Consider the following 13,915-nt stretch of genomic DNA (forward strand, 5'->3'; position numbering starts at 1 on the left):
TAATTTTAATCATGGCTGAGTTAACATTTGTAAAAACAAAGCAATACTTTGTTACTCTTATGTGCCATGTCCCTATCTATTGAATTCAAAATTCAATTGCTTTTTCCAACAGCTTTATCCTTTTGCACTAACACTTGTAAGGAACTATCTGTTCATCCACATGCTTCAATGTCTTTGTATTAAGTATATGTTCCCTTGATTTTGTATCTCAAAGTGTATTACTTCATATTTAGCTACATTAAGTTGTTCAATTGTCGCCTGTTTACCCATTCTGCTAACCTGTCTATCAGACCATAAAACCATAAGACACAGCAGCAGAAGTAGGCCATTTGGACCATTGAGTCTGCTCCACCATTCAATGAGATCAAGGCTGATCTGATAATCCTCAGATCCACATTCCTGCCTTTTCCCCATAGCCCTTGATTCCCTTACTGATTAAAAATCTGTCTATCTCAGCCTTGAATACACTTAATGACCCAGCCTCTACAGCCCTCTGTGGTAAAGAATTCCACAGATTCAATACCCTCTTAGAGAAGAAATACCTCCTCATATCTGTCTTAAATGGGCGATCCCCTTACTCTGAGATTATGACCTCTGGTCCTAGGCTGTCCCACAAGGGGAAACAACATCTCAGCATCTACCCTGTCAAGCCCCCTAAGAATCTTATATGTTTCAATAAGATTGCCTCTCATCCTTCCACACTCCAATGAGTACAGGCCCAACCTACTCACCCACTCCTAATAAGTAAATCCCTCCATGCCCGAGATCAACATGGTGAACTTTCTCTGGACTGCCTCCAATGCCAGTATATCTTTCCTTAGAAAAGGGGACCAAAACTGTTCACAGTATTCTAGGTGTGGTCTAACTAGTGCCTTGTATAGTTTTTAGCACGACTTCCCTATTTTTATACTCCATTCCCTTTGAAATAAAGACAAACCTTCCATTTGCCCTCCCTATTAGCTGCTAAACCTGTATGTTAGCTTTCTGGGATTCATGCGTGAGGACCCCTTCTGGGCCGCAGCTTCCTGCAGTCTTTCTCCATTTAAATAAGACTCAGCTCCTCTATTTTCCCTCTGTAGACTCTTTGTATCATCCTCACCACTTGCCTTCCCACCTATTTTTGTGTCATCCACAAACTTGGCAAGAGCACATTCACTTCCCTCATCCAAGTAATTAATATATATTGTAAATAATTGTGGCCCCAGCACTGATCTCTGTAGCTCTCCACTAGTTACAAGTTGCCATCCTGAAAATGCCACCCTTATCCCAACTCCCTGTCTTCTATTAGTTAGCCAATCCTCTATCCATGCTAATATATTACCCCCAATACCATGGGCTCTTATGTTATTAAGTAGCCTTATGTGCGGTACCTTATCAAACGCCTTTTGGAAATCCAAATATTACATCTACTGGTTCCCCTTTATCTATCCTGCTTGTTACCTCCTCAAAGAATTCTAATAAAATTTGTCAGGCATGATTACCCCTTCATTAAGCCATGTTGACTCTGCTTGATTATATTATGTATTTCTAAATGCTCTGCTATTACATCCTTTATAACAGACTCCAACATTTTCCCAATGACCGATGTTAAGCTAACTGGCCTATAGTTACCTGTTTTTTGTCTCCCTCCCTTTTTGAATAAGGGTGTTACACTGGCAGTTTTCAAATCCTCTGGGACTTTTCCAGACTCTAAGGATTCTTGAAAGACTACTACCAGTGCATCCAACATCTCTGATGTAACCCATCAGGTCCAGGGGACTTATTGGCCTTTAGCCCCATTAGTTTCCTAGTACTCTTTCTCTAGTGATTGTTATTGTATTTATTTCCTTGCTCCCTTTTGCCCTTTGATTCTTTAGTATCTTTGGAATGCTATTAGATTCTTCTACCGTGAAGACTGATGCAAAGTATTTATTCAAGTCCTTTGCCATTTCCTGGTTCCCCATTTTTATTTCCATTCTCTAAGGGGCCTATGTTCACTTTGGCCTCTCTCTTTCCTTTTACATTATTATAAGAGGCTCTTACTGTCCGTTTTCACATTACTTACTAGTTTACCCTCAAAGTTTATTTTCTCCCTCTATTTTTTTTTGGTCATCTTTGGTTGATTTTTAAAACTTTCCCAATCCTCTGGCTTACCACTAATCTTTGCCACATTGTATGTTTTTTCTTTCAATTTGATACTCCTTAACTTCCTTGGTTAACCATGGTTGGTCTATACCCTTCCTAGAATCCTTCTTTCTCACTGGGATACATCTTGTTGTGAGTCATGAACTATTTTCTTAAATGTCTGCCATTGTTCATCAACCATCTTTTCTGCTAAACTCCTTTCCCAGCCTACTCCAGCCAACAAAGCTACCCCACCACCCTTTCCTTCCTGCCTGTCCTTTTGAAAATTCACATACCCCTGAATACTTAGTTCCCAACTTTGATCTCCTTGTAACCATGTCTACATAATGGCGATAAGATCATACCCATTAACCTCTAGTTGTGCAGTTAATTCATTTATTTGGTTCTGAATACTATGTGCATTTAAGTAAAGAGCCATTAATTTTGCCTTTTTACCATTTTTTTCCCCTTTTGACCCTATTTGCTGCTGTTTTTTTATGTTTGTGCACTGTCCCTTCCTGTCACCCTCTGGGTATCAATACCTAAATAGCTGCCCTGCAATGCTGCCATATGCTTTTGTTTTGTAAGCTTATGTTTCCCCTCTCCAGAACCCTCCCCGCCATCTCCTTTAAGTCTTATGCAGTCCTCCTCACTCTTTAATACTTGTTACATCGTACATTTTGTGACTGATCTTATTCTCTTAGGGCAACTAGGCATTTACAATAAATACTGCTTTTTCCACATCCAAAGAACAAATAAAAATAATTATAATTCGATATAAAATGGTTCTTCGCAAATGGAGTGCTAAAGTATCTTTGCTTTTAATGGAATTCTGAAAGTACCATGATGAATAGTAATAGCTTACTGACAAGGATGACAACTGCAATTTGCTGAGTCAAGAATGGCAGTAATTGCCTTGTAGTATAAAGTGAAAAAGATAACCTGTTCAATTATCTGGCTAAACTGGTCAATTCTCAACTCATAAGACTGAATATGGAAACAATATACACAAAGATCATTCCCAACAAAACAGCTATGAGCACATTATGATTTCACTCCTTTCCTTTCTAAGCTCCATTGCGTGTATACACACACATACACACACACATACATACACACACACACACACACACACACACACACACACAATCCCTAATGCCAAAGTCCTGATTTTAACATTTTTTCAGAGCCACATTTCTTCATAGCTTTCTCCAGTTGTATATTTTCCCCATAGCCCTCACTGCTCTGAATAAAGGTTACTGTTCATGTTCCAATTGAATATTAGAGAACAATCTTTCTCCTATTAGGCCCTTACCCCTTGAAATGCTCTCTAAAAATAATTAACTGATATGTCTCTCCCTCTTCCTTCCAAAGCCTCCTTAAAATTTATTGCCTAAACCATGTTTTGGTTCCACCTCCAATCTACTCCTACCTCCTGCTCAAAATGCTTCTCGTCCTTTGTAAAGTATTTGGAGATTTCCTTTCATGTGAGAGGTGTTAATAGTTTTTTGTTACCATTCATAAAACCTTCCTAACAATTAAACATCAATCACATTTATTGAGACCAGATCAGTTCTTCTCAGAATAGGATTCCCCCCCTTTATGTGTTTAATTTTAATATTGTTTCCCTGATTTCTCACCTAGGTTATCCTTCTTCTTGTGCATATCTTGTACTTTAGGGCCCTTCTCATGTTTATCTTGTACCTTAGAACCCTTCTTGTGCATATCTTGCACCTTTGGGCCCTTCTCACGCTTATCTTCTATCTTTGGACCCTCCTCATGTTTGTCTTGTACCTTTGGACCCTTTTCGTGCATATCTTGTATCTTTGGGCCCTTTTCATGCTTATCTTTATTCTTTGGGACCTCCTCGTACATATCTTGTACCTTTGGACTTCTGAGATTAGACTTGCTTGTCCGTTCTGCATTTACCTCCTTTGGTTCTACGTGTGGCAAATTATCATAGCCAGTGGGTAGCGGGTGTCTGTTAAGCACTGCATCACAACTTAGTAAAGTGTCACGTGCGGGCTGAGATGCCTCATGCTTGCCATCCCAGCGTGCACATCTTTCTGTTAGTCCGCCAGTGTTACCACTTTGTTCAGGAAACACACCATGAGTCACTCCTCCTCCTAGAGTTAAATAAAGTAATTAATCAGGCATTCATGAACAGATCTGATTGTGCAACAAGATATACTTCATTTTTTCAAGGATGAAGAAATGAAGACAAACATGTCATACAAAAAACAAGGAAAGACATACAAGAACATGTTTTGCTAAATATTTAATATGGCAACAAGCAAAGCTCAAAACAATGGATAAGATGCATCTGTCCCTATAATAGACAGAAATACAATGCTCTGACTACTAACACATAGCATTGCACTTTCGAAAGAAGAAGAGTATAAAATTTTATGTTAGCAATAGTTTTGTACTGGCATATGTTAAACAGAGTAATGTTTGTTTTTAAGTATCTAAAACATTCAAAAGCTTTCAACAATCACTTTGACAATTATGAGAACCTGTAAACCTTTTTCATAAAATAGAAAAGGTTTGTGTCTGCAGTAAATATCATGACTCCAGTTCATCTTATGAATCTAGTATCTATCATGAATAGCTTGAATGTCTGTCAATTTATTTTTTCCTCACTGGACAAATGACTGGGTTTTCTCCTTTCTAAGCTTTTTTCTACTTTCATGTTTCACCAATCTTATTGCACAGAACTTCAGCCCAATCGCTCTGCAACATAAACAATTCACTAAGTTGCATCCATCGACATAGCTTCTACCCCATTCCACTGTAAACCTATAAAAATAAACTTCACATAATTACAAAAACAATAATTGAGAAAGACAAGTTTCAAGCTTACACTTAAAGCACCCAATCCCATCGCCCTGTGCCTTCCCCTATTTTACACACAACAGCCTGCACTGTAGATACACCCCCTCCAGTTGGTAAGCACTACCTTTACTACCCACACCGTGTAATTCATTCCCTGACATCCTTTGGCCAACATGAAAAATATATTTGCAGCAGCAACAACAACTTGCACTTATAATGCCTTTAATGTAGGAAAATGTCATAATGTACATCACAGGAATATAACCTGACAAAAGGCCAAAGGCATACTCATGTTAATTAATGCTTACCACCCTCCAGTGCTATCTCTGATTCTCCATGCTCTCCTCATTGCTCTCCACAAAACCCTGACTCTAGCTGTGCTGCACTCTCTTGCTTGATCGCTCATACAGATCCCATTGTGAAGGACCATCAGAGGAAAAGGCAGAAACTGTAGTTCAGTGAAAATAAAAGAATGCAGTTCCCCGAGATCACTGGAATAACAGGAGAAAAGCACCAGGTACGATGAAACAATAACAGTGAGATAAATGCACAGAGGAAATGTTACTGTTTAGAGACGCAGGAAGAAAGTAACAAATTGAGAAACTCAGAAGAAAGAATCAGAGTAGCATAGAAATAAATAGTAGTCAGAAGAATAGAAACAAAAAAAGAGAGGAGAGAGTACCAAGAGGCACATTGGTAGACTAATGAAGAATAATGGAGATGTGACCATGAGGGAGAAACAGGGTTTGAAATTGGTCTTCATCAGTAGAACATGATGCACTCAATGAATTGGCAGTCTATTTTCTACCGACTTCAATGGAAACTTTATCCAACAGAGGGCAGTAGTGAGAAGTGACTGAGAAGCATTCTGGGAAAAGTCAGTGCAGTCACTGCAACTCAGGAGGGGATCGAGGAGGACCCACTGTCAAAGAACGGAATAGCCCCAAACATTATATTGCTGTAGTGTTTCTATCCCTCCCTCCTCCTCAAACCAAAAAAAAAGAGAGAGAGGGAAGATGCAGTGCCTTCAGGAGTGCACCGGACGTACGAGGGACACTCTTCTGAAAGTGGATATTTTAAAAAAGCAGCTGATTGGTGAGTAAATCCTGGTGGGTTTTTTTTCAATCTATTAAAGTAATTCATTGCTTAATACTGAGGTAGGAGCTACAAAAAAAGTATAGAGTAGTAATTAGTCAAGAAACAAGGTTCCTAGCTAACATAAATAAGGCCCCAAGCTAACATATTTTTTGAGGGAGTAGCTAGCTTAATCGAGAGGGATGTCATGGCAGGGTGACTCAGACCCATGATATGCTCCTCCTGCAGGATGTGGGAAATGAGGGACGCTTCCAGCATCCCTGGTGACCATGTGTGCGGAAGGTGTGTCCAAATGCAGCTTCTAGCTAACCGGATTTCAGAGCTGGAGCTGCGGGCGGACTCATTGTGGAGCATCTGTGATGCTGAGCAAGTCGTGGATAGCACGTTTAGCGAGGCGGTCACACCGCAGGTGAAGATTACACAGACAGAAAGGGAATGCGTGACCATCAGAAATAGTTAAAGATCCAGGAAGGTAGTGCAGGAGTCCCCTGTGGTCATCCCCCTCTCAAACAGATATACCGCTTTGGATACTGTTGGGGGGGATGGCCTTTCAGGGGAAAGCAGCAACAGCAAAGTTCACGGCACCGTGGGTGGCTCTGCTGCTCAGAGGGGTGGGAGGAAAACAAGTGGCAGGGCTATAGTGATAGGGGATTCAATAGTTAGGGGCACAGACAGACGCTTCTGTGGCCGCAAACGTGAATCAAGGATGGTATGTTGCCTCCCTGGTGCCAGGGTCCAGGATGTCACGGAGCAGCTGCAGGACATTCTGGGGAGGGAAGGTAAACAGCCAGTGGTCGTGGTACACATTGGTACCAACGTCATAGGTAAACTAAGGGATGAGGACCTGCAAGCTCAGTACAGGAAGTTAGGAGATAAATTAAAATGCAGGACCTCAAATGTAGTAATCTCAGGATTACTCCCAGTTCCATGTACTAGCGAGAGCAGGAATAAGAGGATGGACAAAATGAACACATGGCTGGAGAGATGGTGTAGCCGGGAGGGATTCAGATTCTTGAGGCACTGGGACCGGTTCTGGGGAAGGTGGGACCTGTACAAACTGGACAGGCTGCATCCAGGCAGAGCTGGGACCAGTGTCCTTGCAGGGGCTTTTGCTAGTTCTGTTGGGGAGTATTTAAACTAGTGTGGCAGGGGGATGGGATCCCAGGAGTAGGATCAGATAGGTCAGATTCAGATCAGAAAAATGGAGGTAGAACATTAGCTAGGGACGTTGTGATAGACATGGAGTTACAGGAGAAGCAAAGTTTAAAAAGTGTCCAGCAAGGGAAATTGACGGGTTTAAACTGTTTATATTTCAATGCAAGGTGTATTACAAATAAGGTAGATGAGTTAAGGGCACAGGTAGACACATGGCAGCAGGATGTCATTGCTATAATGGAGACCTGGCTAAAGGAGGGACAAAACTGGCAGCTTAATATCCCTGGTTATAGAGTCTTCAGACACGATAGAGTAGGAGATAAAACAGGAGGAGGGGTAGCAGTAATGGTTAAAGAATCAATTCCAGCTGTGAGAAGGGATGATATACTAAATGGGTCAACAAACGAGGCTTTATGGATTTAGCTTAGAAATAAAAAAGGCACAGTCACACTACTGGGAGTAAACTACAGACCCCCAAATAGTGAAAGGGAGATAGAAGAACAAATATGCAGGCAAATTTCTGCTTGTAAGAACAAGAGGACAATAATAGTAGGAGACTTCAACTATCCTAATATCAACTGGGATTCAAACAATATAAGGGGCACTGAGGGAGAAAAATTCATGCAGTGTGTCCAGGAAAATTTTTTCAACCAATTAGTGACAAACCCAACGAGAGGAGATGAAATTCTAGACCTAGTCTTGGGGAACGAAGAAGGGCAAGTGGGTGAAGTGACAGTTGGCAACCATATCGGGGACAGTGATCACAATTCAGTTAGATTTAGCATTACCATGGAAAAGGACAGAGACAAGGCAGGAGTAAAAGTCTTGAACTGGGGGAAGGCAAATTTTGCAGAAATGAGAAGGGACTTGGCTAAGGTGGACTTGACAGCACTGCTGGAGGATAAAATAGTGGAAAACCAGTGGGAAGCATTAAAAAGCGAGATCCTAATTATACAAAGCAGACATGTCCCCTCCAAAAATAAGAGTGGTACTGCCAAATCTAGACCCCCCTGGTTGTCTCGAGGAATACAGGGTGAGATCAAATAGAAAAAGAAAGCGTACGATAGGCACAAAGAACTAAGCACTTGCAGATAGCCTAGACAAATATAGGAAGTGCAGGGACGAAGTAAAAAAGGAAATATGGAAATCAAAGAGAGGGCATGAAAAACGATTAGCAAGTAAAGTTAAAGATAACCCAAAGATGTTTTACCAATACATTAATGCTAAAAGGTTAGTTAAGGAAAAAGTGGGACCCATCAGAGATGAAGATGGAAACTTGTAGATGCAGAGGCTGTGGGAAGGTTTTTGAATGAATATTTTGTCTCCGTGTTTACAAAGGAAAGAGAGGATGTCGATATAGTAGCCCAGGAGGAACGCTGCGAGACATTGGACGGGATAGTCATAAAGAGAGAGGAAGTACTCGAAGGGTTGAAATCCTTGAAAGTTGATAAGTCACCAGGGCCAGATGGATTGTTTCCAAGGCTGCTGAAGGAAGCCAGGGAGGAGATAGCAGATGCTCTGAGGATGATTTTCCAATCTTCACTAGATACAGGGGAGGTACTGGAGGACTGGAGAAATGCAAACGTAGTTCCATTGTTTAAAAAGGGATCAAAGGAAATGCCAAACAATTATGGGCCAGTTAGTCTTACATCGGTGTTGAGCAAATTAGTAGAATCAATCCTGAGAGATAGGATTAACTGTCATGTGGAAAGGCATGGACTAGTCAGGGATGGTCAGCATGGATTTGTTAAAGGAAGGTCTTGCCTCACAAATTTGATTGAATTCTTTGAGGAAGTGACAAGAAGGGTTGATGAAGGTAGTGCAGTGGATGTTGTGTACATGGATTTTAGCAAGGCATTTGACAAGGTCCACATGGCAGATTGGTCAGGAAAGTAAAAGCCCATGGGATTCAAGGTAATGTGGCAAACTGGATAAAAGGTTGGCTTTGTAACAGGAAACAAAGGGTAATGGTCGATGGATGCCCTTGCGAATGGAAAGTTGTCTCAAGTGGTGTTCCACAGGGCTCAGTGTTGGGACCCTTGCTGTTTGTGTTATATATTAACGATTTGGACGTGAAGGTGGGGGGCACGATTAGGAAATTTGCAGATGACACAAAGATTGGCCGAGTAGTGGATAGTGTAGAGGATTGCCATAATCTCCAAAACAATATAGATGGGTTGGTGGAGTGGGCGGTAAAGTGGCAGATGGATTTTAACATAGAGAAGTGTGAGGTCATACATTTAGGGAGGTCAAACAGTTATAGGGATTACACAATAAATGGGAATATACTAAGAGGGGTAGATGAAGTGAGAGATCTTGGCGTACAAGTACACAGGTCCCTGAAGGCAGCAGTTCAAGTAGACAAGGTTGTAAAGAAGGCATATGGAATGCTCTCCTTCAGTGGCAGAGGTATAGAATATGAAAGTAAGGATATAATGTTGGAATTGTATAAAACACTGGTGAGGGCCACAACTGGAGTATTGTGTGCAGTTCTGGTCACCACATTACAGGAAGGACGTAATAGCTCTGGAGAGAGTGCAGAGGAGGTTTACAAGAATGTTTCTAGGGTTAGAAAAGTGTAGCTACGAGGAGAGATTGGATAGGTTGGGGTTATTTTCCTTAGAACAAAGAAGGCTGAGAGGTGACTTGATTGAGGCGTACAAAATTATGAGGGGAATAGATAGAGTGGACAGGATAAAATAGTTTCCCTTGATGAAGAATTCTAGAACCAGGGGACATAGATTCAAGATAAGTGGCAGAAGGTGTAGGGGGACATGAGGAAGAACTTTTTTACGCATAGGGTAGTTGGTGTCTGGAATTCACTGCCCAAGTTGGTGGTAGAGGCAGAAACTCTAAACTCTTTTAAAAAGTACCTGGATCTGCACCTTAAGCTGCAGGGCTATGGGCCGGGTGCAGGAAGGTGGGATTAGAAAGAGCACCTGATTTGCTCGCAAGCACGTTTTACAATGCTGGCAAGGATCAATTTCATCCACAGGGAAAAGAGGGAAGGTAACAGTAAGAGGTACAAGTGAAAAATAACTTGCAAAAATAGCTTGAAAGAGAGAGGGAGAGAGACACAGAGAAAGGATGGAGTATCAGAGAAGAAGACAAAAAAAACAGAGCTACAGTACACAGTCACAAGCAGCAATTCAATTGGGCCCTAAATCTCTTCAGATGGACGGAAAACCCCACTAATATCTCCCAAACGCTCATATGCCTCCCTTCTAAGAAGTGTTAAATGCTCCACAAGTAGCACCAGTAAAACCCACCTGATCTTAGTCTCTCAGCCTGAAACTCACCCTTAACCGTTCCTAGTTCAACTCCTGTCATGACAAATAATCTTCAAAGATAACTGCAACACCTAACTGAAAACTAAAACAGCAACATCAGTTCAGTACAGTTAAGATGTATGAAATTCTATCTGACAAAACTATTCATGACAATACCTTGGCAGATTTAATAGCATCATAAAATATTTAGTGAATGAAAAAAATAAGTTGCTTCAGTAATTTGTCTTATTAAATAGTTGTATTTATTACACCAATGCTATGTAATCTGATAATCGTAATTATACTGTTGTATCTAATGCCCAACAAAGATCTCACAAGTTGCTCAGTAAACTAATTGTTTATTGAACTGGAACTGGGTTGAAGGTCCGCAATGCTCATTAATAATTAAATATCTAATTTAGATTTATTAACACTCTAATTGATTTATTTAAACCTAAAATGAAAATGCTAAATGATATTGAGTAGGAGGTGCATGGATTAGTTTTTGATAAACGCAGGATTTTGCAGTGTGGGCATTTCACACACCTAATAGAGCTCATTAAATGTTTGCTTACATGAGACAAAGCAATCTGTTAGAGCAGGCATCAGCAGTGTTGGGAACAGGCATTAAATGTGCTCTTGTATTGTTAAACAGGCAACAAGCAAAAACTGTAGTAGATGCAGATCAGAAAAGAAGTTAGATGACTTTAGGTATGAATAAGATATGCACATGGTGGTGTTTTATGGGATACATTACGTTATGCTGGAGCAAAGTTGGTAATCCATAGTTCAGGTAAGCTTTGGAACATATGACTGTGAAGCAGACTCATGTGAGGTTTCTTACAGTGGCTAATGGATAGGCTCAATGGAAAAGAATATGCTTTCCATGTGATACAGGCACAGTGCATGATCAGAACAACGACTTATGGCATCAGGGATGATAAAGTGATACAGATGGCACTGTGAAAACAGTGTGTCATTAATTAAACAGCAAATTCAAAAATCAATAAATGCACTTCCAAAAGTAAATTATTTCATTTCCAGAAATAAATAAATACACTTTCAAAGATAAGATGAATGTTCAAACTAAATCCACCAAAAATAAGTAAATGTATTTTCAAAAATAAGTAAATGTATTTTTAAAACTAAATAAATGCACAGTTAAAAATGACAGTTGCATATGACAACAGTTTAAATGTTATTACCTACCTAAAGCAGCTTTGACTTCCAGTGCCTCAGACTCAGGTGAGAATTGACTCAGCCCGGCTGCATTGACAGCCCTGACTTGGAACTTGTATAACTGTCCGGTTTGTAGCCCATGACAAATAAACCTATTAAACAAAATACTTCATTTCCAACATCGATAATTGTTTTTATAGATTTATAAAGATGTGTCACAGTAATTTTTTATTCATGTTTCAATTAACATTTTTCTTACTTTTTATGGCTACAAGTACCTGTATACCAAGAGTTTTAATTCAGTGGATAACTCTGGTCTGAATTACACGCACCCCCATCAGTGGGTTTTTCGACAGGGGTGAGCGTGAAATTGAAGGAACACGATTCCATCTGGGTTCCTGCCTGCCCCAACCTCGCAGCGATTTTACACTGGGCTGGGCAAGGCCTCGGAAGGGCTACCCGTCCTTGTCCCAACTGAGGCCCTTAAGTGGCCAAGGGCCGTTTCCCATCCAGCCTCAATTTTTAGGCTGGTGAGAGGATTTACCTGCCATGGGGGAAGCCCAAAGATAAACGGGCTTAGATCTCAGGCGGGGTGGTGGGGGGGGGGGTGGGCACCTCCATCGGAAGCCCCCTTATGACTTCAGGCGACCCCGTCCCCCCTTAAGGTCCTGTGACCCGTTGACCTCCCTCACTAACAGCAATGCCCAGGAGATTAACCTTCTATTCCTGGAGACTCAACAATTGGGTAAGGTTGACAACCCCGCTGTAAACATGTTGATGCTTTTTTATGAAATTGATTTGTCTTTAGCAAAGATGTTAACCCATCTAAAATAATGGAGCAAAATTCCTGGGTTGGAACAGCATGACAAAGTTGACTGGGTGAGGCTTGGGAGTTTGGGGGGAATCTAGAACGAGCAGATTCCTAACCTGTTTGTGCTGCAACCTAAATGGAGAGGGTAGTGGTGGGGGAGAGTTGAAAGGGACCATGATTTTTTATTCAATCCCAACATAACTAACATAAAAAATCCATCTCTTATAGGTTTACAAGGAAAGGAAAATTTAAGTGGAGTACTTTCTATTCAAATTATTCCACCAGCACTTTTCTGCCCAAAAAACCACATTATTTTATGTTTTCTTTCTCTGAAGCCACTGGTCATGTCATTGATGTTGAGGGCTTATATGCTGTTCTACTCCTTTTAATGGGGGTGGCAGCTTTGAAACGGCCAGCGACCAATCTCAAACTGCCTGACCCTGCCAGCTGATACCAAGGTGCTCTCAATCTTGATCGGTTTAGATGAATGAATGTTGCACTTGTTCGATTGTGGTCTGGTGATTCCCTGTTCTTCCAAAATATAAGAAAATTAAATGAAATGTGAGAAAATATCAAACAAATAGGTGCATGATGCAGAACCAGTCAACACGACAAACAGAAAGGGTTTGGTGTTATTATAGGCATTTTCTCCAATCCCAGCATATGTTCTGTACACTGAAGTCTTCAGATATGAAGAGCAGTAACTGAAACAATACATCTATGGAACACAAAAAGGTACCTCATTCTTATATCTGTCTTAGTGTTTTTTCTCTCTTTAATTCACACACAAGTTCCAATTAGGCATAAGTGGCATCAGCCTCTCTATGGTTCCCCAGCAAGGTTTAAAGTGCAGTAAGCATCTAAATGCTCACTGACAAATTCTGAATCTAACACTCTTCACACACACTCATTCTCCCTCCATCTCATTCATTTTGATCCTATCTTATCCCTTCCTGCTTCATTTTTGTAAGGCTCTCTAATGGCCTTCAAGCCTACCTTTTTCCTTTCACTGGTTTGTTGTTGCATGGTTCCCATTTTCCAGATCCACTGATGCTTGCTTCAATGTAGTATCCAACCAACTCTTTTGCATCTTTTGACTCTTCCCAAGTGACTACCATAGAAGTGTCTGTGTTCCTCGAAGGCACAACATGAGTAGGAGGCTTTGGAACATCTGAAGGAAAAAAGGCAAAAATTTAGAAAGTATTGAAATGAACGTGGTTGTTTTGACTCGTCTCAGAGGCCTTATACTCTGTATGATTGACCATTGATTGAAGATAATTGCCAACTGTATTTCTATGCATTTGGTTTAAAAGGGATACTCTAGAATCAAATACTTTAAAGCTTCGTCCTTCAGAATTTGTGGGGCAAATGTAAACTTCTTTTTTTCTCAGGTCCAATCTCATTATTCTGTTTTTGAGAAGATTGGCGCCACATGGAAAAGAGTGTGTAGCAGCAACAGTAAAAAGAA

General features: G+C 40.7%; 1 protein-coding gene across 1 annotated transcript in view; it reads right to left on the reverse strand.

Moving 5' to 3' along the window:
- The window catches only part of myom1b (myomesin 1b), a 210,909-nt gene that overhangs the window by 109,794 nt on the left and 87,200 nt on the right, over positions 1–13,915 (reverse strand). The window contains exons 16-17 of the mRNA XM_078540637.1: positions 13,444–13,618; positions 11,667–11,788 (exon numbers count right to left, since the gene is read on the reverse strand). Coding sequence (XP_078396763.1) covers positions 11,667–11,788; positions 13,444–13,618 — 297 coding nt within the window. The remainder of the gene's footprint in view (positions 1–11,666; positions 11,789–13,443; positions 13,619–13,915) is intronic.

Source organism: Cetorhinus maximus, chromosome 4 (genome assembly GCF_964194155.1).
Source record: "Cetorhinus maximus chromosome 4, sCetMax3.hap1.1, whole genome shotgun sequence".
NCBI lineage: Eukaryota > Metazoa > Chordata > Chondrichthyes > Lamniformes > Cetorhinidae > Cetorhinus > Cetorhinus maximus.